At 44.5% G+C, this 27,528-nt stretch overlaps 1 protein-coding gene across 2 annotated transcripts in view; it reads left to right on the forward strand.

The window, feature by feature from the left end:
- The window catches only part of TFCP2 (transcription factor CP2), a 49,090-nt gene that overhangs the window by 6,851 nt on the left and 14,711 nt on the right, over positions 1-27,528 (forward strand). For both annotated transcript variants that reach the window (XM_004583214.2, XM_004583213.2), the window contains exons 2-8: positions 9,938-10,089; positions 11,358-11,434; positions 13,288-13,393; positions 21,406-21,512; positions 25,326-25,478; positions 27,129-27,239; positions 27,423-27,511. In XM_004583214.2, the coding sequence (XP_004583271.2) occupies positions 9,938-10,089; positions 11,358-11,434; positions 13,288-13,393; positions 21,406-21,512; positions 25,326-25,478; positions 27,129-27,239; positions 27,423-27,511 (795 nt within the window). The remainder of the gene's footprint in view (positions 1-9,937; positions 10,090-11,357; positions 11,435-13,287; positions 13,394-21,405; positions 21,513-25,325; positions 25,479-27,128; positions 27,240-27,422; positions 27,512-27,528) is intronic.

The following is a 27,528-nucleotide window of genomic DNA, read 5'->3' on the forward strand; positions in this document are numbered from 1 at the left end:
GCGGCTAAAGTCCTCGCCTTGAACATGCCGGGATCCCATATGGGCGCCAGATCTAATCCCGGCAGCTCCACTTCCCATCCAGCTCCCTGCCTGTGGCCTGGGAAAGCAGTCCAGGACGGCGCAAAGCTTTGGGATCCTGCACCCGTGTGGGAGACCTGGAAGAGGCTGCAGGCTCTTGGCTTTGGATTGGCACAGCACTGGCCGTTGCGGAAGATCTTCCTCTCTGTCTTTCCTCCTCTCTGTATATCTGACTTTGTAATAAAATTAAATAAATCTTTAAAAAAAATAATTTCATCCATGGGATGTCAGCGCATGAAGGGGGGGTTAGCCACTTGAACCATTGCGGTGGGCCCTAAAATCTTTTCTTTAAACGAAGCTGCTTATTCTATCTGAGAAGGGTTGCAGCTTACTGAGCTGGGTGCCTTCCGCTCTGCAGGCGCTTAGAAATGCAGATTGACCTTTTCTCTGCTTGGGTGAGGCAGAGAACAGTTCTGCGGTGACTGCATTAGGGTCCCATAAAGGGGCCTCAAGGAACATTTGTTCTGGAGGGTTGTCTGCAAGGTGTTTGGAGTGAACTTGCAACGAAACAATAGCTACAGTTGCTTTGGTCAGAAATGCATAAAGTCATCTTCAAGTTCAAAGTATTCAGCAAACAGTAGCAAGGCAAAGTCACTGGAAACGTGCACCGGAGTTTCCTGCCAAGTGTGGTAATGTATTAGCGAGTCGAGCTGCTTTCTGTGTTGCTGATGGGAGTAGAATGGAGCCTTTACCCTGTTAGCAGAGAAAAGAGTAATGATCCCAGCTGGTTTAATACTGCATTATTTCAAAACTCTCATGATTGATGCTAAGTAAAGGCATTGAACTCATTAAAGGATGGGATTATTGAGGAAATTAAACACATGTAAAATTAAAAACATTTGAAGCCCATAAAACAAAATAGAGGAAATTTGGGCAGCGGAGGAGGGGGACATCCCAGAGCCTATGGAACCATATCGTAAAATATTAATTTAAAAACGATATGCAAAAACAACAACAAATCAAAATAGAAAGATTTGGCCTGAAGGAAGTAAAAATGTTTAAAGATTTATTTTCATTGGAAAGATCTTCCGTCTGCTGGTTCACTCTCCAAGTGGTGCAATGGCTGGAGCTGAGCCAATTGGAAGCCAGGAGCTGCTTCTGTGTCTCCCATACACGTGGTTTCAGGGTTCCAGGGCTTTGGGTCCTTCTCTACTGCTCTTCTAGGCCACAGGCAGGGAGCTGGATGGGAAGGGGAGCAAACAGGACACCAACTGGCTCCCATGTGGGATCCCTGTGCCGGCAAGGTGAGGATTTAGTCACTAGCCTATCAAACTGGGCTCAGGAAGAAAACTTCAAAGTTCTGTGTGAGCATTAAGGGGCAGGAGTAGTTAAAGCCTGTTTATCACTTTGTAGGACCAGGGCTCCGGTACTTACCAGGCAGTAAGTCAAAGCATTAAAAGCTGGAAGTGTCTGCGCTTGTTGCCAAGTGCAGGGAGGAATGGGAGCCTGGAGCACTGCTTTTGCTTGGCTTCAGGGTGGAGGAAGTGACGTGAGAGAGACGGCTTATCCTTGCCACTACTACAAGGAAAACATACATCCAAACACTCGTGAGCTTGTGGACCTAAAGGAAGCTTCCAGGCTCAGCATCTTAAAGGACTCAGTGTGGTTTCCTGTAGTTACAGGAAGCTTGCAACAGTAAAAGAACTTTGTCATTTTTTTAGTTAGTCATACCAAATTGGAATATTTTAAAAAATATGTATTTGTTTTCATTTTACTTCAAAGGCAGAGAGACCCATCTCTTGTTCGCTCTCCACACGTCTGCCACTGCCCGGCTTGGGGCAGGCTGAAGTCAGGAGCTCGAGACTCAGTCAGGGCCTCTCCAGGGTGTGGTACAGAACCCAGGCTTGGGGCCGTCGCCAGCTGCCTCCCAGGCGCACATTAGCAGTAGGCAAAGCCAGGATTCCTGCCCGGGTACTGCCGTTGAGAGTGCGGGCATCAGAAGCGATGACTGGGGCGTGGCAGGATAGTGTAGTGGTTAAAATCCTCACTTTGAACGCATCAGGATCCCATATGGGTAGGCACAGGTTCTAGTCCTGGCAGCTCCGCTTCCCATCCAGCTCCCTGCTTGTGGCCTGGGAAAGCAGTGGAGGATGGCCCAAAGCCTTGGGATCCTACATTCGCCTGGGAGACCTGGAAGAGGCTTCTGGCTCCTGGCTTCGGATTGGCTCAGCTCCAGCCGGTGCTGCCGCTTGGGGAGTGAACCATTGGACGAAAGATAAATAAATCCTAAAATGCTGACTGAGCCGCTGAGCCAGGCACCTTATTCTGTATATCAGATTTTTGAGTACCAAAGTGAGACTTGTCCATTTTATCGAAATGGTCAGATTCCCTGGAGTGCATATTCTAGCTTATCATTTTGTTACAAAATTCCAGTTTTTCTCCTGAGTAGGTAACGGTGATTTTAGGCTTGATAGAAGCGCCTCACACTACCGATGCCACCGGTGTTTTTCAATTAGTAGTGCTTTAATGGGATCTGCGGGCTGGGAAAAGGGTAGTATGGAAAAAAAAACAGAAAGCAAGTCTCCCGAGATAGAGCTTTGCTGATTCAGATTGCCTTAAAAAAAAAGAAACTTTTTGGATTAAATTTATCTTGCAAGCTCTCTTGAAATAAGTTTGATTGTGACATTAGTCAGATGCTTTTTAGCTTCCAAAATAAGTAAAGCAACCAGATGGTGTTAAAAAGTTTTACTTACTTTCTAAGCTAAAGAAAAATGAAAGCACATTGCTTGTAGAAGTAAGTGGTCATTGGCAAAAAATTCAGCAGAGCACAAATGTGGGAGACTTAAGATTCATGGAGAATGAAGAGACTTTTTGGTAAAACTTTGAGCTCTTTATAGTGAATGTACATTTGATGTCTCTTAACATATTGAAACTGCCAAATAAGTAAAATGATTTACTTTCTTTAAGATTTATTTATTTTCATTGCAAAGTCAGATATACAGAGAGGAGGAGAGACAGAGAGGAAGATCTTCCGTCCGATGATTCACTCCCCAAGTGACCGCAATGGCCGGTGCTGCGCCGGTCCAAAGCCAGGAGCCAGGAGCTTCCTCCAGGTCTCCCACGCGGGTGCAGAATCCCAAGGCTTTGGGCCATCCTCGACTGCTTTCCCAGGCCACAAGCAGGGACCTGGATGGGAAGTGGAGCAGCCGGGATTAGCGTGGTTTCATGACTGTGCTGAGATAGGAATTAAGGTTGCATTGATGGTGTTCTCTGGAAAGGGGCGTGTGTTGTCTTTCCCTTGTTCGTTTGTATATCCCTGGTGCCTCAAGGCTTGGAACAAAGCTGGTGCAACAACTAAACCATAAGAAGGCTGAACTAACAATAGTTAAACCATTTTTGGAAGGGATTCACTGTTTCCAGATCAAACTGAGTATTTTCAGGCAGGTGGAGATGATAGGTGTGTGCAGACCTCAACAAACTCCTCATGCGCTGGGCTGATGTCTAAGATGACTCACTCATGAGGGACCTCTGGATAATCAAGTGTTGATACAAAGAGGAAGTCTTACGAAGATCAGCCTCATTACCTTGGCTGATGAGCACGGCACCAAGTTATTAAGCTTCAGAACACTCTATTCTGATTTAATTGACACAGGATGTATCCTGGAAGAGATTTTCTTTTTTAAAGGTTTTTTTTTTTTTTTTTTAAAATCAAAATAGAGTTTGCTTAATCTCCTTTCGTAACTTTTTCTTTTTTACTTTTTTTTACAGACTTATTTATTTTCATTGCAAAGTCAGATATTCAAAGAGAAGGAGAGACAGAGAGGAAGATCTTCCTTCTGATGACTCACTCCCCAAGTGAGCGCAACGGCCAGAGCTAAGCCGAATTGCAGCTACGAGCCTGGAGCCTCTTCCAGGTCTCCCACACAGATGAAGGGTCCCAAGGCTTTGGGCCTGCACTCACACCAGCAGTGAAGAATAGCTTTTTCCCCGCATCCACACCAGCAGTAGAGTTTTTTTTTTTTTTTTTTAAGATTTTAATTTTTATTGGAAAGTCAGTTATACAGAGAGGAGGAGAGACAAAGATCTTCCGTCCAATGATTCACTCCCCAAGTGAGCTCAAGGGCCAACGGCCGGTGCTATGCCGATCCAAAACCAGGATCCAGGAATTTCCTCCAGGCCTTCCACATGGGTACAGAGTCCCAAGGCTTTGGGCTGTCCTTGACTGCTTTCCCAGGCCATAAGCAGGGAGCTGGTTGGGAATTGGAGCAGCCGGGATTAGAACTGGTGCCATATGTGATCCTGGGCACGTTCAATGCGAGGACTTTAGCCACTAGGCCGCGCTGCCGAGCCCGTTAGTATAGTTTTGAACGTAGGCCAGTGTCACTGGAGGTAGGTGTTAGCTCAATGTGGTTTTCATTTGTATCTCTCTGACGGCTAGGGAACGTGAGCCTCTGAGCATCTTTTCATATGTGTGTCTGCTAGCCATATGAATCTCTGCTTTTGAAAAATGTCTGTTCATTTCCTTTATCCTTTTTTTCACAGGTTTTTTTTTTTTTTTAAACTGTTCCTGGGTTTCTGAAGCTCTTTGTAAATCCTGGGTATTAGTCCTGTATTACTTGTGTAGTGTGCAAAAATTGTCTCCCATTCTGTTGGTTGCTTCTTCAATTTGTTAATTGTTTCCTTTTCTGTACAGAATCTTTTTAGTTTGATGTGGTCCCACTTTTTTTTTTGTCTTTGACTGCCTGTGCTTTTGGCGTCTTTTCTAAGAAGTTTTTTCCCAGTCCTGTTTCTTGGAGAGTGCTTCCTATGTTTTCCTTTAATAGTTGGATGGTTTCTGGGTGTATGTTTAGGTTCTTGATCCATTTACAGCTGATTCTTGTCTAATGTGACAGGTGCGGGTCTTGCTTCTTAGTTCTGCACGCTGCTATCCAACTGTCCCAACAGCATTTGTTGAAGAGACCAGGCTTTTTGCCTGGATTGTTTTTAGTTCTCTTATCAAAGATTAGTTGACTTTGCAGGTGTGGGCTCCCTTCTGGTGTTTCTATTCTGTTCCACTGATCTTCTTATCTGTTTCTGTACCAGTACCAGACTGTTTTGATGACCATTGCTCTGTAGTATGTCTTGAGGTCTGGAATTGTGATTTCTTCAGCTTGATTTTTATTCTTCAGGATAGCTTTGGCTATTTGTGGTCTCTTGTGTTTCCAGATGAACTTTTGGCTTATTAATATTATTTTATTTTGATTATCTTTACATAGTTGATTAGGGTGCAAAGAGTCAAGAGCTACAGGAAAGTGTGTAAGACCATTGCTTTCCTATTCTCTCTCTTTTTTTCGTGTACCTGGGGAAGGAGGGAAATAAAGGGAGAAGCCCCATCCAGCCTCCCAACCACCAGATGAGTTTTTGTATCTTCTTTTTTATTTCCTAGAAGAATGTTGTTGGGATTTTGATTGGGATTGCATTGAATCTGTATATTACTTTTGGTAATATGGACATTTTGATGATGTTGATGTTTTATAGTTTTCATCACAGAGGTCTTCCACATATTTAGTCAGTTTAATTCCTAGGTATGTAAGATTCCTCTCTGCTATTTTAAAGGGAACTGTATTACAGTTTCTTTCTCAGCTATGGAGTTATTTGTGTACACTAGTGCCATCGATTTGTGTTCATTAATTTTATTATAATTTTATAATTTAATAGCCTGCTACCCTGCCAAAGTCTCTTATGAGTTTCGGTAGTTCTCCTATGTAAAGAATCATGTCATCTACAAATAGAGATAATTTCAGTTCCTTGTTACCAATTTGTATTTCTTTATTCTCGTTTTCTTGCCTAATAGCTCTGGCAAGGACTTCCAATACTATATTGAAGAATAGTGGTGACAGTGGACATCCCTGTCTAGTTCCAGATTTTAGTGGGACGGCTTCCAATCTTTCCCCATTTAAAATGATGCTGGCATAGAGTTTTTTGTAAATTGCTTTGGTTGTGTTATACAATGTTCCTTCTATGCCTATCTTGTTTAGGGTGTTCAGCATGAAGTGGTGTTGGCTTTTATCAAATGCCTTCTCTGCATCTATTGAGAGGATCATATGGTTTTTATTTTTCAGTCTGTTGATGTACTTTGTCACATTTATTGATTTGCGAATGTTGAACCATCCCTGCATGCCTGGGATGAATCCCACCTGGTCTGGGTGAATGATCTGCCTGATGTACTGTTGGATCCTGTTGGCTAGTATTTTATTGAGGATCTTTGCATCTATGTTCATCAAGGATATCAGTCTGTAGTTCTCTTTTTCTGTTGTTTTTCTACCTGGCTTTGGTGTTAAGATGATATTGGCTTCATAGAAAGAGTTTGGAAGGATTTCCTGTCTTTCTCTTGTTTGGAAAAGCTTGTGGAAGATTGGAGTAAGTTCCCCTTGAAACTTTGGTAGAATTCAGCGGTGAAGCCATCTGGTCCAGGACTTTTCTTGGTTGAGAGGGCTTTAATTACTGATTCAATGTCAGTCCATGTTATAGGTCTATTTAGATTTTTAATTGCTTGTTGATTCAGTTTTGGTAGTTTCTATGTGTTCAAACATCTATCCATCTCCTTTAGGTGTCCTATTTGTTGGCATATAGTTGCTGCAATAGCTCCTAATAACTCTCTGTATGTCCGAGGTATCTGTTGTTGTGTTTCCTTGCTTGTCTCTGATGCTACTGATGTGCATCTTCTCCCTCCTTTTTTTGACTAGTTGGGCTAGTGAGGAGTCTATTTTGTTGATTTTCTCAAAGAACCAGTTCTTTGATTCATTGATCTTATGTACCATTCTCTTGGTTTCTGGTTTATTTCCTCTCTTATTTTAGTTATTTCTTTTTTCCTAGTAATCTTGGGATTGCTTTTTTCTTGTTTTTCTAGTTCCTTCATCTATAAGGTTAGCTCATTTACTTGTTGCTTTTCTAGTTTCTTTCTTTTTCCTTTTTTTTTTTTTAAAGATTTATTTTTATCATAAAGTCAGCTGGAGCTAATCCAATCCAAAGCCAGGAGCCTCTTCTGGGTCTCCCACGCGGGTGCAGGGTCCCAAGGCTTTGGGCCATCCTGGACTGCTTTCTCAGGTCACAAGCAGGGAGCTGGATGGGAAGCAGGGCTGCTGCGATTAGAACTGGTGCCCATATGGGATCTTGGCACATTCAGGGTGATGACGTTAGCCGCTAGGCCACTGCCCAGGCCCATTTTTCTAGTTTCAAAACATAAGCATTGATTGAGATGAACTTTCCTCCTAACACTGCCTTGATTGTGTCACATAGCCTTTGTTATGTTGTGTTGATACCTTCATTTGTTGCAAACAATTTTTAACTTTCTCCTTTGATTCCTCTCTAACCCATTGCTCATTTAGTAACCTATTATTCAGTCTCCACGTGTTTGCAAATCTTTCTTGATATTTTGACTTCTTTGTCTCTAGCTTCACTCCACGATGGTATAATTTTGAGTTTTTTAAATTTGCTGAGGCTTGTTTTGTGGCCTATAACATGATCAGTTCTGGAGGAAGTTCCACGTACTGATGGAAAAAGAAAAGTGCATTCTCTGTAGGATGAAAGGTTTGGTAGAGACCAACTTGATGCTCCAACGACTTTTCTGATCAATTTTTTTCTTGTTTGAGTTAGGCTTCTAATTTGAATGCTACTCATTTCTTCTACCTTCTGGAGAATAAGATAATTAGCTAGGAAAAATTTTAAAATTGTGTGTGCTACTTTTTTTAGTTGAGTGAGATTTTTCGGTAGCAGTATTCTTTTGTCACTATTTTTGATAGAGGGCTTCTGCCAAGAAGGTGAGGTAATTCCTGCCTTCACTTGGTAGTCAGACATCTCTGGCTGCCTGCTAAAATTTGTAGGGCCAGCCTCTGATTGCAAGATACTCTCCTTCATCAGACTCTGTATCCTTCCCAGAAATCTTAGGAAATCAGCCTGCTTTTCCCTCTCCAAGGACACAGTTGTAACAATTTAGAGTTAAATTTTAATTGGTAACACTTCATTCCACAAAATTGAATGCATGTTCTGATGAGTAGCTTAGAGGAAGTTTTTTGTTTGTTTGTTTGTTTGTTTGTTTTTAAATTGGAAAGTTAGATATCCGGAGTGGAGGAGAGACAAGGATCTTCCAAAGGGTATTCACTCCCCAAGTGACCGCAATGGCCGGTGCTGAGCCCATCCAAACCAGGAGCCAGGAACTTCCTCCAGGTCTCCCACATGGGTGCAGGGTCCCAAGTCTTTGGGCCATCCTGGACTGCTTTCCCAGGCCACAAGCAGGGATCTGGATGGGAAGCAGGGCCACTGTGATTAGAACCAGCGCATACAAGGCAAGGACTTTAGCTGCTTGGCTACAGCACGTGGCCTGGAAGTTGGTTTTATAGACAGGCAAGGGCTGAAGAAAGCAGAAGTAAATAAAAAGGTTTGATCGTCTCGAATTTTTACCATTTGTTGTAAGTCAAGGACAGGGAGGGAGACAGACAGCAGAAAAATCAATGGTTGGGCCCAGCATGATGGCTCAATGACTAAATTCTTTCCTTGCATTAACTGGGATTCCATCCGGGCACTGGTTTGTGTTCTGGCTTCGCTTCCGCATGCAGCTCTCTGCCTGTAGCCTGGGGAAGCAGTAGAAGATACATCAAAGTCCTGGGACCCTACACCTGTGTGGAGACCCAGAAAGAAGCTCCTGGTTTGGATCGGCTCAACTTTGGCCGTTGTGGCCACTTAGGGAGTGAACCAGCAGATGGAAGATCTTTGTCTCTCTTTCCATAAATCTTGATCTGCCTTTCCCTGTACCCACGTGGGAGACCTGGAAGAAGTTCCTGGCTCCTGGTTTCCGGATCGGCACAGCACCAGCCGTTGCACTCACTTGGGGAGTGAATCATTGGATGGAAGATCTTCCTCTCTGTCTCTCCTCCTCTCTATATGTCTGACTTTCCAATAAAAATAAATAGATTTAAAAAAAATGTTTCGAGTGGATGCTGGTCAGGTTGCTTAGGATATCCTCCTGCATGGCTAAAGGACAATGAGAAAAAATTACTGTTAATCCTTTATGCTTATTTTAGCACTTCATGTTTCCCAAAATACTTTCTCAGTATGTTTACAATAAATGCGGTTTCTGTTTTATAGATGAAGGATTAAACATTCAAGAGAGCTTGCTCAAAACTTGCTCCAGGTTTCAGGGATGGAAACTTTGTACTTCTGACCTAGTGCAGTTTTCTCGCTAGCCTCCTGGCATGACTAGCCTGCTGGAAATTGCTGGGTCGCAAATTTAGATGAGCTGGTAGGGAGAAGAAAAACTGTTTTGGAGAAGTAACTGATAGGTACAGCTCACTTTGCAATCCACAGAAGGTGAGATGACCTTGAAGCAGATAAGAGTACTTTGAAAGGTTTGTGGGGAAATGTAATTACAAGTTAAGTTTCTTTTGATGCGGAAAAATTGAAATGCATGAGTAGTTTATTTTCCTTCATTGTTTCCCGTGAACTTTTGGGAGACCCTGTGATAGGCTGGCCATTGATTTATTCTTTTATGTGGCCTCAAAGGAATTCTAGTTGTCATAGTCTTTCTGGTTCTTGAAGATAAACTGACTTGGTTATAGAGATACTGTAGGTAGCATCTTCTAGTAAACAGTTACTGGAGTGACCTGCACCTACTTTTGGGAACTCTGTGGATGGTTTTCAGAGTCCTTTCAGGAACCTCTGTGATTGGTAGAACACTCTAGAAGTGAGTACCTGTCATGCTGTGTTGTCGGGGTGGGGAGGATGCCACAGCAGGTACTGTCAGCTGCGTGGTTGGAAAATAGCTCCACCACAGTTAGCCAGGGTTACAGCGTCTCAATGCAAGTGACAGCAAGTTTCAGCAGTTAAATTGACTCCTGCCCCATTAGCAGGTATTAATGTGAGCCATATGTTTGTTCTGTTTTAGTGATGTCCTTGCGTTGCCCATTTTTAAACAAGAAGAGTCAAGTTTGCCTCCTGATAATGAAAACAAAATCCTGCCTTTTCAGTATGTGCTCTGTGCTGCCACCTCTCCTGCAGTGAAGCTCCATGATGAAACCCTGACATATCTCAATCAAGGTCAGATGCTGCCTGGTTCTCATCACAGCTGCTAGATTATTGGGTGCTTTCTGGGGTAGCCTGTCAGAATGTATGCTTTGCTTCTGAGGGTGAAATTTAAGACTTGTCACATTAGAATTATGTTTTGGGCTTCTCTTGTCCAATTGCCATGCTGTCCATGTTCTCTGGACATTCTCTCTGGGGACTGTCTGAGCAGTTTGATTCCAGCTGGCTTCGGTTTTTTACCAGTGTGTGTCCTTGCACAAGTGGCGTGAACTTTTCTTTATTGAGTTGCTAATACTTTGAAGAGTTTAATCAGTTAAGTGAATTCATGCGCTTAGATGCGAAAGTTTCATGGAAAATGGAATTAAAATGTTTATTCTAGGAATTAATCTTTTGAGAAACAGAGAGCTCCGGTAAGCTTATTCCTTCCCTAGATGTCCTCAGTAGGTCTTTACCCACCTGTCCCCCCCACTGGGGAGGGGATGAATAGGGACCCAAAAATTCAGCCCGAGTTTCCCCAGTGGGTGACAGAGACCCAGCTGATCCATCACCTGCTGCCTCTCAGTTTCTGCAAAGAACTGGGGCCAGGAGGAGCTACAGCCACAACTTGAAACCTGGACACTCTGATTTGGAATGTGGTCCATGTGACAGCTGTCTTAACTGCTAGACCAAACACCCAGGGTAGATCCATTGATTTCAGCATAAACATTTTGAAATAAGATGCAAGGATTTTTAAGTAATGTGCATTTTCCTTGGACTTTTTGAATGTTTATCACAGTGCTTGAGATCTAATAAAGGTTTATAAGTTGTTCCTACTAATATTATTTTGTTTTCTTATTCCTACTAATATGAATAATATTACAGGCAGAATATACTTGATCCAAGAATCCCAAATCCTAAATGCTCCAATATCCTAAACTTTTCAATGTGCCAACATGATATCACAGGTGAAAATGCCACATCTGACCTTATATGATTGAGGTAAAAATGAAGGCACATAAAAAATTGTATAATTATTATCTTTACTACCTATGTACATGATGTATATGGAAGAAATTAATTTCATGTTCACACTTGGTTCTAATCTCTGTTATCTCATTTTGTATATACAAATATTACAAAATGAGAAAATAATGCAAATATCCAAAACTCTTTTGTCTCAAGCATTTTGGGTAAAAGATGCTCAACCTATGTTATATTCTTGTATATTCAAACAACTGAATTTTGTTATTTTAAACATAGCAAAGTTAATTTGTGGTTAATATAATATATAATTTTTATTCTAGGACAGTCTTATGAAATCCGAATGCTAGACAATAGGAAACTTGGAGAACTTCCAGAAATCAATGGCAAATTGGTTAAGGTAAAAGAAAATGAGAAAATCAGTCTTTGTAGCTTTTAGTGACCATATATATGTATATGTGTATGTGTGTACTTTTAAGATTTATTTTATTTATTTATAAGTTTGTTTATTTTTATTGGAAAGGTAGATTTACAGACAGAAGGAGAGACAAGGATCTCTCCGTTGGTTCACTCCACAAATGGCCACAACGGAACCGATCCAAAGCCAGGAGCCAGGAGGCTCTTCCAGGTCTCCCACGCGGGTGCAGGGTCCCAAGGCTTTGGCTGTCCTCTATTGCTCTCCCAAGTCATAAGCAGGGAACTGGATGGGAAGTGGAGCAGTGAGGACACAAACTGGCACCCATATGGGATCCTGGTGCTTGGAGGGAGAGGATTAGCCAGTTGAACCATCCCACTGGCTCCGAGTGATTTTTTTGTGTTTTTTAAAAAAAATTACTTGAAAAAAAAATTATTTGAAGGACAGAGTGACCTAGAGTGCATGTGTTTCTATTTCCTGGTCCAGCCATCAGATGTTCACAGTGGCTGCGTGGGACTGTGTTGTGTTGAAGTTGGGAGCTGGAATCTCCGTGGAGGAACTTTCAATTCCTTGAGCCATCTCTGCTGCCTCCCTGAGTCTGCATTAGCAGGGAGCCTGAGCTGGGAATCAAACCCAGACGCTCTGATGGGGGGTGCAGGCATCACCACAGCGTCTTAATCACCAGGCTAAATGCCCATACTTTTTAAAGTTTTTCCTAATTAAAAAAAAAAAAAATCTGGGCCCAGCGCGATAGCGTAGTGGTTAAAGTCCTCGCCTTGCACGCGTCAGGATCCCATATGGGCTCCAGTTCTAGTCCTGGAGGCCCTGCTTCCCTTCCAGCTCCCTGCTTGTGACCTGGGAAAGCAGTCGAGGACGGCCCAAGGCTTTGGGACCCTGCATCTGTGTGGGAGACCCAGAAGAGCTCCTGTCTCCTGGCTTCAGATTGGCTCAGCTGCAGCCGTTGTGGCCGCTTGGGGAGTGAACCATCGGACGGAAGATCTTCCTCTCTGTCTCTCCTCCTCTCTGTACATCTGCCTTTTCAATAAAAATATAATAAAAAAAATTTTTTTTGGTTTCCATGAAGGGCTTGGTGAGCCTTCCTTATTGTCAGTTTGCTGACAGAGTAAGTTGATGTGTTACTTCTTTGTGGTCAGAGTAAACCTGTTTACCAGGAATTTTCAGAACTGCTGGCTGAAAGAAGAAGGCTTGCCTTAGCAACGTAGTGCCCTGGCTCAGTGACGTAGTGACGTTCTTTGGGGAGGGTACAGTAACCTCCTTGAGATCTTTAGGGGAGCCCCCATGTCGGAATCCTCCGTCTTCTGCAAAGGAAAACAGAAGTGACTGTTGACGGGTATCACTTCTCTTTGTCCAGACATGATGATAAGGGTTTTGAGAATTCACCTAGAAAGGGACAGGAATTTCAGTCGCTTCTGTGGAAGAAGTTAACAGGCTGGTCCATGGAGTCAATGTAGCAAAAGGAAAGTTGTTGGAAAGGGAACCTACCTCCCCTTCGTGTCTCCAGGCAGCAACTGCAGAGCTGAGCTGGGTGTTAGGTGCTGTGGAGAGTAGAGACATGTACACATGCCTGGTGAGCTGTTTACACTAGGCAGTCCTAGGACTGTAAACGAAACATGTAAAACCCAATTTTCAGTTAACTGAAAGAGTAAATCGGAGGAATTATGAACTTTGTCCTGAAATAGAGCTTGCTATGCTGTGGGTTAAAAAAGGCAGTAGGCCTTGAAGAAAGTCGTTTAAGATTGTGTCTAGCAATCAGCTAGTGGTGACACCTGCCACTTTTGTTCTATCGGCCACCCTCTGATGTCGTGGTTTCCTCCTAGAGTATATTCCGTGTCGTGTTCCATGACAGAAGGCTGCAGTACACCGAGCACCAGCAGCTGGAGGGCTGGAGGTGGAACCGACCTGGAGATAGAATTCTCGACATAGGTGAGTTCCGAGAACCCTTGCACAGAAGTGGCTTGAACTGTGGGCCGCAAGTTGTTTTTCTTTACTTGACGTTTGCTTTCATTCATATGCTTTAGACTCAGCTGTCATGAACATTTTATTTACCAAGCATGAAAGGTTGTTTGTGCGATGAAATCAAAATTAAAGTGGGCAGTATGGACAACTTCAGTTCCACAGCAATTACATTCGATACCTCACAGTGCTTTTATTTTGCTTTGTAATATCTTACAGAACAGAAACCCATTTAACAGTAACTTTGTTCCCTCACCTTCCCAGTTCTTAATAACCATTACTGTACTTTGTGCTTTGTGAATCTGCTACCCTGGGCACCTCATAATAAGGAAGACATACAGTATTTGTTCATTTTTGAAAAGATTTATATTTAGGGCCCGGCGGCATGGCCTAGTGGCTAAAGTCCTCGGCTTGAATGCCCCGGGATCCCATATGGGTGCCAGTTCTAATCCCGGCAGCTCCACTTCCCATCCAGCTCCCTGCTTGTGACCTGGGAAAGCAGTTGAGGACGGCCCAAAGCCTTGGGACCCTGCACCCGTGTGGGAGACCAGGAAGAGGTTCCTGGTTCCCGGCTTCGGATCGGCACAGCACCGGCCCGTTGCGGCTCACTTGGGGAGTGAAACATCGGATGGAAGATCTTCCTCTCTGTCTCTCCTCCTCTCTATATATCTGGCTTTCCAATAATAATAAAATCTTTAAAAAAAAAGATTTATATTTATTTCATTGCAAAGTCAGATATACAGAGAGAAGGAGAGGCAGAAAGGAAGATCTTCTATCCAATGATTCACTCCCCAACTGACTGCCACGGACGGTGCTGCGCCAATCAGAAGTCAGGAGCCGGGCCCGGCAGCGTGGCCTAGCAGCTAAAGTCCTCGCCTTGAACGCCCCGGGATCCCATATGGCCACCGGTTCTAATCCCGGCAGCTCCACTTCCCATCCAGCTCCCTGCTTGTGGCCTGGGAAAGCAGTCGAGGACGGCCCAATTCATTGGGACCCTGCATCTGCATGGGAGACCTGGAAGAGGTTCCTGGTTCCTGGCATCTGATCGGTGCGCACCGGCCCATTGCAGCTCACTTGGGGAGTGAATCATCGGACGGAAGATCTTCCTCTCTGTCTCTCCTCCTCTCTGTATATCTGACTTTGTAATAAAAAAATAAATCTAAAAAAAAAACAAGCCAGGAGCCAAGAACTGCCTCCAGGTCTCCCACGTGGGTGCAGGGTCCCAAGGCTTTGGGCTATCCTCAACTGCATTCCCAGGCCACACACAGGGAGCTGGATGGGAAGTGCCGGGACTAGAACCTGCGCCCATATGGGATCTTGGCACATTCAAGGTGAGGACTTTAGCCAGTAGGCCACACCGCCAGGTCCCAAATGTATTAAAAGAAAAAAAGGTATACTTATTTATTTATTTATTTATTTCAAAGAGTTATAGAGAGAGAGGAAGTGGGAGAGAGAGAGAAGGAGATCATCCATCTGCTGATTGACTCCCCAAAATGCCCAGCAGGCTGGGCTCAGCTGAAGCTAGGAGCCTACATCTTTTGAGTCTCCCATTTGGGTGCTGGGACCCAGACACTTGGGCCATCTTCTGCTGCTTTCCAAGCTGCATCAGAAGAGAGCTGGATTAGAGGTGGAGCAGCTGGAATTTGAACCAGGGTTCAAATATGAGATGCTGGCATCACAAGCAGAAACTTTACCCACTATGCCAAGGTGCTGGCCCCAGTATTTGGTTGTTTACTTAGTATAATGTTTTCAAGATTCATCCATGTGATAGTATATATTAGAATTTCCTTCCTCTTTAAGGAAGGAAATATCACAATTTGTTCATTCATTCATCCTTTGATAAATACTTGGGTTGATTAATTCATTGTGCTAATTCTGTGAACGCTGATGTATAAATAATTGTGAATTGAGAAATGAGCTTTCAGTTCTTTTGGATGTATACCTAGAAGTAGGATGCTGGATCATATAATTATTTTTATTAAAATGGGTGAATTTGTGTTTTATTTGAGAGGCACAGAGTGCTCTCTGCTGTCTGCCCAGTGTCTCTAACAGGCAGGGCTAGACCCTGAGCCTGGAACTCCAAATGGGTGTCCCACACAGGTGGCAGGGCCCATCAGCTGCTGTCTGCCAGGGTGTGTGAGTAGTGAAGTGCAGGCAGGAGCAGAGTTGGCAGGCATTTCAGCATGGAAGGGGACCCAGGTACAGGGGATGTGAGTGTTCCAAGTGGTGTCTAAAGAGTGGACCAAAGGCCTGCGTACTGCCTTGTTGCAGTTTGAAAGACAGAAATTACAGAGAGAGAAGGAGAGACAGAAAGATCTTGTATTTCCTAATTGGCCTCAGTGGCGAGAGCTGGGCCAATCCAAAGCCAGGACAAAGGAGCCCAGAGCTTCTTCCAAGTCTCCCATGTGGATTCAAGGGCTCGAGTGCTTGGGCCATCCTTCACTGTTTTCCCAGGTGCCTTAACAGGGAGTTGAATCAGAAGTGCAACAACCAGGGCCTGCACAGTAGCCTAATGGCCAAAGTTCTTACGCTGCATGCGCTGGGATCCCATATGGGCCCTGGTTCTAATTCCGACTGCTCCACTTCCCGTTGAGCTCCCTGCTTGTGGCCTGGGAAAGCAGTCAAAGATGGCCCAAAGCCTTGGGACCCTGCACCTGTGTGGGAGAGCTGAAACAAGCTCCTAGCTCCTGGCTTCGGATCAGGTCAGCTTCAGCCGTTATGGCCACTTGGGGAGTGAACCATTGGACAGAGGATCTTTCTGTCTTTTCCCCTCTCTGTATATCTGCCTTTCCAATAAGAATAAATTAATTAACCTTAAAAAAAAAAAAAAGGTGGAACAACCAGGATTGAAACTAGTTCCCATATGGGATGCCAGCACCACAGGCAGAGAATGAACTCGTTACACCATTGTGCCATCTGCTATCCACTGTTTTTCATATTTTGGAGGAACTGTATTATTTTCTACAGTGGCTGTGCATTTTATACTCCACCAGCAGTGCTTAGAAAGGTTCCAGTTTCTCTAGGCCTGATGAACACTTGTTATTATCTGTTTTGTTGTTATTTGCTTGCTTTTTTAAAAAAATAGATTGATTTTTTAAAAATTTTTATTGGAAAGTCAAATATACAGAGAGGAGGAGACACAGAGAGAAAGATCTCCCGTCTGATGGTTCACTCCCCAAGAGGTTGCAACGGCTGGAGCTGTGCTGAACTGAAGCCAGGAGCCTCTTCCAGGTCTCCCATGCAGGTGCAGGGTCTCAAGGCTTTGGGCTGTCCTCGGCTGCTTTCAAGGTCACTAGCAGGGAGCTGGATGGGAAGTGGAGCCACCAAGATTAGAACCGGTGCCCATATGGGATCCCGGCGTGTTCAAGGCGAGGACCTTAGCCACTAGGCTACCGCGCCAGGCCCTGTTTGCTTTGTTTTTTTTGTAATAACTATACCAGTGGGTATTAAGTGGTATCATGTTATGATTCTTGTTTGCTTTTCTGTTGGTGTTTGGTAACATTGAGTGTCTTTCCATATTGCTTTTAGTCATTCATGTTTCTTTGGAAAAATGTTTATTCATCCCTAATCCTTGACCCTTCCCACCCTTACCAACTATGTAAAATTCATCAAAAGTAAAAGTAGAGTGAAATGAAGTGAAGCAGCCAGGAGATGGCAGGTTTAACCCACTCTGTCACAGGTCAGCCCCTCTTTTGACCTTGCATTTGAGGATTTAGTTCTGTCCTTTCTGTTGTATTCCATTGGGTGTATCTGTGTGTGTGTTTCTTTATACCTGTATTGTGCTATTTTGGTTAAGTGTAACTTTGGTAGGAAGCTTTGAAGTCAGAAAGCATGAGGCCTCTAACTTTGTTGTTTTTCAAGATTATTTTGACTTTTCAGTGCCTCATTATTTTGTCTTGAGTGGGATATAAAGAGCCAACTTTTTTCTCCCAGCATGCTGAAAGTTTCTGGATCTTATCTCAAATGGATTTGGGGAATTAGGATTTGCATCTCTTTGGTTGTAGTTCAGGTTTTCTCACCTGTTTCATTGCACAGAATGCAGTTAGTTTTCATAAATCATGGGGTATTTAAGGAAAGGATCTTGACAAATGCACGAGAAATAGTTTTTCTGGACATACCTTTCCTGACATCTATATCTTTGATTTTCTGTTGATCAATATCTCTCAGTGGTCGTTTGCGGTTAAATATTTATTCACACTTAGTTGTTACATTATTTGAGGTCAAAGAGAGAAAGATACAGAGAGTGTCCGTGCACTTGTTCATTTCCCAGGCTTGGGTTTGGACCTGCCTGAGGCTGAGACAGCGGCTCTGTCCAGGCTTCCGTGTGGGTGGCAGGAAGCCATCACCGTTTCCTCTCAGAGCACACATTATCAGGAAGCTAGACTTGAGAGAGAGCCAGGACTTGAACCCAGGCACTGTGGTATGGGTCCAGCAGTCCCATTAGGCCAAATGACTGACCGTGGTTCAATTTAAGTTCTCACTTTACCTGAGAAAGCACAATTCATACTGTGAAGCAGGACCCACTTAATGCTTTCTTGTCTGACTCATAACAACAGAACAATGGTGTAGATAGGACAGTTATTAGATAAATAATACTTGCTAGCCTTATTTACCCAGTTTGACTATGAATAAAATCAGGGAATAGAATTTGAATGTCTCTGCCTTGTGGAATTTAAAGTGAAATTCCCGAACCCATTAATTTCAGCTGCCCTCTTCAGTGTAAAATTTGTCATTTTGTTATACATTTGCTTATTTGAGGATTTGGTAAGTTGGAATTGCTCTTTGCGGTACGTCTTTCCCACTTGCATCCACGGCTTGATGCTTTTCTGCCATCGTTTATTCATTTTGCCTTGCTTTTCAATAACAATCATGTTAATGTGCTTCTAACAGTAGTCTTTTTTTTTTAAGGTTTTAGTTTGAATGTTTACATAGTTGAGGAGGATGTCTGTCTATGTGGGTCACTGATTATGCTGGGGAGGGGATGGAGGAAGGAGGGGGACAAGTGTTTGCAGTTCTCTTCTCTCTCTCCTGTATCTCTAGCGGCAATTGCTTATCAGTGAAACATTAGAAGTTATAATTTTCAGACTGCAGAATTAGTGTGTTGTCTTATCTTTAAGAAAAAGTTTGGCAAATTAGAAGGAAAATGCCTTTTAATTGGCCTGTTTTGTGGTTAGCTTTTTTTGTGGTGCAGCAGGGCAAGCCGTGGTCCTCACTGCTGGCGTCCTGTGTCAGAACACTGGTTCAGGGCATGGCTACCTGGCTTCTCACCTGGCTTCCGTGTAGTGTGGTCCTCACTGCTGGCGTCCTGTGTCAGAACACTGGTTCAGGGCATGGCTACCTGGCTTCCGTGTAGTGTGGTCCTCACTGCTGGCGTCCTGTGTCAGAACACTGGTTCAGGGCATGGCTACCTGGCTTCTCACCTGGCTTCCGTGTAGTGTGGTCCTCACTGCTGGCGTCCTGTGTCAGAACACTGGTTCAGGGCATGGCTACCTGGCTTCTCACCTGGCTTCCGTGTAGTGTGGTCCTCACTGCTGGCGTCCTGTGTCAGAACACTGGTTTAGGGCATGGCTACCTGGCTTCTCACCTGGCTTCCGTGCAGTGCACCTGGGAAGGCGTCAGATGGAACTTCTGGCTCTTGGCTGTAGCCTGGCTAAGCTCAAGCCAGGACAGTCACGTAGGGAAGGCACTAGTGGACCGTCTTCTCTCTGTGTGTCTCCCTCTTTTTCTCTCTGTTGCTGTGCTTTTTGAGTAAACAAAATCTTTAAAATTTATGAGAAATGAAGGGACTGACACGGTGGCTCAACAAGCTAATTCTCCACCTTGCAGCACGATTCCCATATGGGTGATGGTTTGTGTCCTGGCTGTTCCACTTCTTATGGGCTGGGAAGGCAGTGGAGGGTCCTTGGGCCCCTGCACCTACGTGGGAGACTCCTGCCTCCTGATTGGCTTAGCTGTGGCCTTTGAGCTATTTGGGGAGTGAAACAGCAATGGAAGACCTTTGCTCCTCCTCTCTGTAAATCTGCCCGATTATATTTGAAAATAAAAAGTTTTTTAAAATTAAATATTCTACTTTAAAAGAAATTGATAAAACATTTTATAAAGTTGATTTTCATTTTATTTAAAAGGCATTGGGAAAGAGCGAGATCTCCCATTCCTGGTTTATTCAGATGTCTGCAGAATCTGGGCCGGGCCGGGCCAAAGCCAGGAGCTAGGTGCTTCGTCTGGGTTTTCCATGTGGGAGGCGGAGATTGAATCACTTGAGACATCACCTGCTTTCTCTGAGGGTACACACGAGTGTGAAAGTGCCATCAGAAGTGGAGTTAGGAGCCCAGCATGATGGCTGAATGGCTGAACCCCTGCCTTGCGACCGCTGGGATCCTGTGTGGGTGCTGGTTCATGTCCTGGCTGCTCCACTTCTTTCTGCTTGTGGCCAGGGGGGTGGCAGTGGAGGACGGCCCAGGGCCTTAGGAGCCTGCACCCATGTAGGGGACCCTTAGGAGGCTGCTGGCTACTGTCTTTGGATTGACTTGGCTCTGTTGTTGCAACTGTTTAGAGAGTGGGCTAGTGGATGGAGGATCTTTCTCTGTGTCTCCTTGTCTCTGTAGATCTGCCGTTTAAGTGAAAATAAGTAAGTTTAAAAAAAAAAAGAAAAAGAAGAAAAGAAAAAAAAGAAATGGAGCTGGGACTCATTGCAGTAGCACACATCCTAAGCATTATTTTAACCATCATGCCCAGTGCCTGTTACATCTTTATTTATTTAGTTGAGCGAGAGAGAGAGTGTGTGTGTGTGTGTGCGTGCGCGTAGTGCATGTAAGGTCCCATTTGTTCATTTCCTCCCAGACATCTGCATTGGCTTTGGGCCAGACCAGGAAGTCAGTCCACATCTGTGCTTAAGCCACCGTCCCAGGGTGTGCATCCTAGGGAAGCTGAAATTGTAAGTGGAGCTAGAACTTAGTCACTCTGATAGGAATCAGTTATCTTAACCAGTGTCTTAGCCGCTGGAACAAATGTCTACTCCTGACTTGCTGTAGTGTGAAGTGTTTTGGGGGTGTGTGTAGGGCACATCAGTTGTGGCCCTGCTTTGGACACCCACTTGGGAGACCTGGGTTGGATTCCTGGCCCCCAGGCATTGGGCAGTTTACCAGTAGAAGGGGGATGGCTCTTTTTGTCTCTTTGCTTCTCAAAACAAGACAGAAATGCAAAGGACTTCTTAAAATGATTATCAGAAGGAAAGTACTGAAGTCAATTAAAGATTTATGTATTTCAAGCCCTATGTGTGGTAGTCTAGTGGCTAGGGTCCTCGCCTTGCATGCACTGACATCCCATATGGGTGCTGGTTCGTGTCCCGGTTGCACCACTTCGCTTCTAGCTCTCTGCTTATGACTTGGGAAAGTAGTAGAGGAAGGCCCAAAGCTTTGGGACCTTGCACCTGTGTAGGAGACCTGCAGAAGGCTCCTAGCTCCTGGCTTCAGATCAGCTCAGCTCTTGCTGTTGTGGCCACTTGGGGAGTGAACCAGTAGATTAAAATAAAAGATTTCTTTCTTTATTTGAGCAAGTTACACATAGAGATCTTTGCTGGCTCATTCTGTAGATGGCTACAAAGGCTGGTTTTGGACCCTGCCAAAGCCAGCAGCTTTGTTCTCCCCTGTTGGTATCAAGGGTTCAGACACTTGGATTCTCTCTCTCCACTGCTTTTCCCAGTCCGTTAGTAGGGGGCTGGATCAGAAGAAGAGCAGTTGAGATGAACTGATGCCCCCATGGGATGTTGGCGCTGCAGGCAGCGACATCAGCCGCTATGCCACATGCTGGTCCCTTAAGTAAGTTGTAACCCTAATGAAACCGCTTTCAGTGGCACACAAAGATGTAGGATGTGATACAGAGAGCTTTGGTAACTAGGGACAAGTGTTGGAAGAATCAGTGCTTTCTTACTTAAAACCAGGGAGCTCTCAGAGTTGTTCACTGATAACCATTTTGTTTCTTAGATATCCCAATGTCTGTGGGGATCATCGATCCTAGGGCCAATCCCAACCAGCTAAATACAGTCGAGTTCTTGTGGGATCCTGCAAAGAGGACATCTGTGTTTATTCAGGTAAGGCCCCACGCTGCCATGATGAAGAGCGCTGCTAAGAACCAGTGTTTCAGAAAGGATAGAACATGGTAACTTTAAACAGTTTTTAAAGATTTATTTATTTTTATTGGAAAGTCAGATCTACAGAGAGAAGGAGAAACAGAAAGAAGGATCTTCTACCCGCTGTTTCACTCCCCAAATGGCTGCAATGGCCAGAGTTTAGTCCATCCAAAACCAAGATCAAGGAGGCAGGAGCTTCTTTGGATCTCCCACATGGGTGAAGGGTCCTAAGGCTTTGGGCCGTCCTCTGCTGCTTTCCCAGGCCACAAGCAGGGAGCTGGATGGGAAGTGGAGCAGCCGGGACATGAACCATCACCTCTATGGGATGTCAGCACTTGGGGTGCAGGATTGGCCTGTTAACCCGCTGCACCAACCTCAGCTGTGAAATCTCCACAGGACTCCAGCTGTTGAGTGCAGACTCCCCCACCTGCACCAGGCACCCACAAGTTTCTGAACTGCTCTTCCATTTGTCTGTTTAGTTGTATCTCTCCAAAATGCTGACTAATGACTGTATAATCTGTCATTCTGCATATTATATCATAGATAGCATTTAGATTGACCCATTTTTGATTAGTCTGTATGAAGTTGTTTTGAAAACCTCAGTTAAAACTTGATGGGCATATCTGAAGATATTCTTTGAGCAGATTGCTTGAAAATTCTTTATTTATAATGTAATGATTTATTGTGTATTGAATATATCACTTGAGATGGTCACTTTTTTTTTTTTTATTTATTATTTAACTTCATTAATTACATTGTATTATGTGACACAGTTACATAGATACTTGGGTTCTCCCCACCCCTCCCCAAACCCTCCCACCATGGTGGATTCCTCCACCTTGTTGCATAACCACAGCTCAAGTTCAGTTGAGATTCCCCCATTGCAAGCGTATACCAAACATAGAGTCCAGCATCTTATTGTCCAGTCAAGTTCAACGGCTTCTTAGGTATACCCTCTCTGGTCTGAAGACAGAGCCAGCAGAGTATCATCCCAGTCAATTGAAAGCTCCAACATACCATCAGCAAAAATTTACATCATTATGGAATTAATTGACATAGTAATGAGTAACCAATATGTTGAGATGGTCACTTTGTTAAGTGAACAATTTGTGTGCATGATTTGAGGGCTCAGTGCTGATCCTATAGAACAGGAATAGTGGTTTTTTTTTTTTTTTTAAAGATTTATTCATTTTATTACAGCCAGATATACACAGAGGAGAAGAGACAGAGAGGAAGATCTTCCGTCCGATGATTCACTCCCCAAGTGAGCCGCAACGGGCCGATGCGCACCGATCCGAAGCCGGGAACCTGGAACCTCTTCCGGGTCTCCCACGCGGGTGCAGTGTCCCAAAGCATTGGGCCGTCCTCAACTGCTTTCCCAGGCCACAAGCAGGGAGCTGGATGGGAAGTGGAGCTGCCGGGATTAGAACCGGTGCCCATATGGGATCCCGGGGCTTTCAAGGCGAGGACTTTAGCCGCTAGACCACGCCGCCGGGCCCCAGGAATAGTGTTTTACCCAGGCTGACATTGAATTAAGTATCATCAATCTTTTTCCTTTTTTTTTTTTAAGATTATGTTTATTGGAAAGGCAGATATACTAAGAGAACAAGAGACAGAGAAAGATCCTCCATCTGAGAGTTTACTCCCCGAGTGGCCGCAATGACTGGAGCTGAGGTGATCCAATACCAGGAGCTTCTACCTTGGTCCCCCACACACGGGTGCAGGGTCCCAAGGCTTTGGGCCGTCCTCTACCACTTTCCCAGGCCACAAGCAGGGAGCTGGATGGGACGTGGTGCAGTCGGGACACAAACCGGCACCCATATGTGATCCCACAGCTCTCAAAGCAAGAATTTAGCTCCTAGGTCGTTGTGCTGGGTCCAGTCGTCACGCTTAACAATCTTAGCATCAGTTTCTTATAAGGTTGTTAGCAGAAAAAGGCTTCTTACAGCTGGGGACAGTTAACAGTAGGTTTTTCCCCTTTTGATCTGATTACTCAGGGCTTTTTTGCTTTTGTTTTTAAAGGAAGAGGTGCTCGAGAATATTTTTTGCTTTTGGGTTAGAGTGATTGCTATTTTCCTTGTTTAGAAATGTAAAAGTTGTAGCATTCTCCAGTTGTCTCTTCATTTCTAGTGAGAAATCAGTAGGTGTTTTTTTTTTTTTTTTGCTTTTAGAAACCTCAAAATATCTATACTCAAAATGTTCAGTTTAACTCTTTTTTCTTAATTCTCCGCCATTTTATTTCAAATGACGCCACAGTTTTGCTGGTTTTACAATATCATTGACAAAGATTGCCCCCTTATCAAATTTCCATCAGGCTCGTGTTTCCCGCGGTGTCCGTCCCTGTGGGACCTGCGCTGTTCAGGGAGCAGTGGAGCTTAGGGCGCTCCCCATCGCTCTTCATGTAGCTAGTGTGGCTATGTTAGCACACTTCGCCTGCATACATGGTGGCTGGCCAGCCCGCCTCCCTTCAGTGCGGCCCTGACCCTCGTCCTCCTCCTTAGTCATCTTTCACGCACTGAACTTGGTCCTCCTGTGTGGCTGTAAGACTCCCTTTGTCCATGCTGTATTCAGAATAGAACCCAGTTATCTGTACTGAGATCTCCTTCCTACTATTGCAGTAATCCTGAATGAAACCTGTTTCTGCTGCTTGAAAGATTTGCTAGCATTAGTCTTTATGCAAGGAGCCAAGCAAATTTTTTTCTCTCCTATTGCTGAGATCTTTCAAATTTGTTATTGTGGGGCCCAGCAGCGTGGCCTAGCGGCTAAAGTCCTTGCCTTGAACGCCCCGGGATCCCATATGGCCACCGGTTCTAATCCCAGCAGCTCCACTTCCCATCCAGCTCCCTGCTTGTGGCCTGGGAAAGCAGTCGAGGACGGCCCAATGCATTGGGACCCTGCACCCGCGTGGGAGACCCGGAAGAGGTTCCTGGTTCCCGGTTTTGGATCGGCACAGCACCGGCCGTTGCGGCTCACTTGGGGAGTGAATCATCGGACAGAATATCTTCCTCTCTGTCTCTCCTCCTCTCTGTATATCTGACCTTGTAATAAAAATAAATCTTCCAAAAAAATTTGTTATTGTTTTTTAAAAAATATATTCATTTTTTAATTATTATTTTGAAAGAGTTACAGAAGGAGGAGAAACAGAGCTCTTTCATCTGTAGTTGACTCTGCAGTTAGATACATTGGCCAGCGCAGCCTGAGCCTGAAGCCAGGATCAGATGTTGGTCTCTCACAGGGTTGCAGGGACATAGACACTTGGGCTATCTTCTAGGGCTTTCCCAGTCCGTTAGCAGGAAGCTGGATCGACAGCCAGGGCAGGAAACAGCATCCATATGGAATGTTGTCGTAGGCTTTACCTTCTATGCCACAATGCCGACCTTAATGTCAATATTTTATTTTCCCATATTTCCCCAGCATGAATGGTACCTATGGTTTCTGAATTGTACCTTTAGATCAAGGAAGCACTGTTAGCAGAAATCATCCCTGTTTGTTAGTGAATCCTGTGAAGCAATAATGAATTCAGTTGTTTCACTGTAGCTTTAGTTAGTATGAACTCTGTACACTTACTTTGTATTTGTGCACTTGATCTTAGCCGAAAGGCCGAGAAGCGTTTGCTTTGTGCTCATTTCCTCCGTTAGACTAAGTTCTTGAGGATGCAAGTCGGGGAAGGTTGTGGCAGCCGGCCTTGCGATGCCCGCTAGTGATCTTGCCCTTGCTGTCTGCTCGGCGGAGCCTGCTGCGGGCCGGCGTGACGCCGCACTGCGCTCGTTTCAGGTGCACTGCATCAGCACGGAGTTCACCATGCGGAAACACGGCGGGGAGAAGGGCGTGCCCTTCCGAGTCCAGATCGACACCTTCAAGGAGAACGACAACGGGGAGTACACCGAGCACTTACACTCAGCCAGCTGCCAGATCAAAGTCTTCAAGGTCTGCCTGGCCGTGTGGTGGTCCTCCTACCCTTTGTCCTGTCTTCCCAACTTAGCAATCAGTTATCAAGTCTGAATGTGCTGTGAGAAAACTCAGCTGGGTCTGAAGCCTTTGAAATAATCACCTGGGACAGAGATGGGGTGGGATAATGAGAATGTGGAATAAAAGGGACGAGAGCTGAAGTGTAGTTTCTCCCTGGAAACTCTTAAAGCCCAGTGCAGCTGACAGACTTTGAGAAAGCTCCGGAAAATTATGGAAACTTGACTATTTTGTTACATTCAAACTCGATTTTCTCTTCTTATTTTGGCTTCTTATTTTTATCATGCAGAAAAGTATGTCTTTATTGCAGGATTTTCAGTAATATGTAAGTAATTGGAGCATGACACTGAAAATCCACCTTCGCCGTTCTTCACGGAGGCAAACAGGGCCCTAACGTGTGTGTGTCTTCCAAGTCCCCTCCCGTGCGTCAGTACACGTGTATACATACGTGTGTGTTTCCCTTTCCTTGAAGCACAGATGGGATTGTAACATATGAATTGCCTTGAGACTTGATTTCTTTTCTATTAAAATGTACGCTAGAGATCTGTTGTTAGCTAGAGTCTGACTTGTATTTCAGTTCCGATAAACATTTAAATTTCCTTTTTTCAGACTTTGATGACTGATATATCTTGTTTTTTTACATCACTGTCCATATGTCTTTGTTTCATCAAACTTACATATCCCTAGATTCTGCATTTACAGATTCATCCAACTGCAGATTGAAAATATTTGTATTATTAAATCCCATAAGGTTCCAAAAAGCAGAATTTGTTTTTATTATTGTTATTTATTTTATTGGAAAGGCAGATGTATAGAGAGGAGGAGAGACAGAGAGGAAGATATTCTGTCCGATGATTCACTCCCCAAGCGGCTGCAATGGCTGGTGCTGCGCTGATCTGAAGCCGGGAACTAGGAGCTCTTCCAGTTCTCCCATGTGGGTGCAGGGTCCCAAGGCTTTGCGCCGTCCTCGACTGCTTTCCCAGGCCACAAGCAGGGAGCTGGATGGGAAGTGAAGCTGCGGGGATTAGAACCGGCGCCCATATGGGATCTCGGCGCGTTCAAAGCGAGGATCTTAACCATTACGCTATCATGCCAGGCCCCAAAAAGCAAAATTTGAATCTGCCACACAGGGAACAGTATGCAGATCCACCTGTGGGGAGTGACGCGTGGACACATCCTGCTGCAGTCTCCTGTGTTCCCTGGTCCTCAGGCTCTGCGTAACCAGCACTCGTTGTCCTAGTGTTTGCCTTGCATCTGGTTTGTGTGCTAAGTAGTTAGACCTGGGATAGTTATCAATACTAAGTATACGAGGCCTTTCTTTGTGTAAATAAGGCAACAGCCATTTAAATACCATTCTCGTTTGGCTATGAATTACAAATTACCTAGAGATGGTTTAAAATATATGGGAGGATGTACTGTGTGATATGTAAATATTCCATCATGTTATAGAAGGAAGTCATGCAGTGCCGATTTTGGTGTGGGGGTGCAGGTGTGAACTGGAACTAATCCTTCATGGATATAGAGGGATGAATGCATTTACGTTTTTAGAAGTAATATTTTTGGATCCAAGGGTGAGTAGTTAGGTTCAAAACAAAATCTTTCTCATTTCAGCCCAAAGGAGCAGACAGAAAGCAAAAAACAGATAGAGAAAAAATGGAGAAACGGACACCTCATGAGAAGGAGAAATACCAGCCTTCCTATGAGACCACGATCCTCACGGAGGTAAAGGAGTGTCTGTGCAGTCCCACTGGGGCGTCATTCCAGCCTGCTCAGAGTTAGCTTCCCATGAGCCTTGCCCTGTCTTGCTTCTGGCATGAAGGGAAACTGACCAAGACGTGTTATGGTTGCAGTGCGGTTCAAGGGAACCCAGGGGCAAGTGTGCCTCAAGTCCTCTTTTCCTTTTAGTGTTCTCCGTGGCCCGAGATCACATACGTCAATAACTCCCCATCACCTGGCTTCAACAGCTCCCACAGCAGTTTTTCACTTGGGGAAGGGTAAGTCTGGGAAATAA

The sequence above is a fragment of the Ochotona princeps genome, chromosome 15 (genome assembly GCF_030435755.1).
Source record: "Ochotona princeps isolate mOchPri1 chromosome 15, mOchPri1.hap1, whole genome shotgun sequence".
NCBI classification, from domain to species: Eukaryota; Metazoa; Chordata; class Mammalia; order Lagomorpha; family Ochotonidae; genus Ochotona; species Ochotona princeps.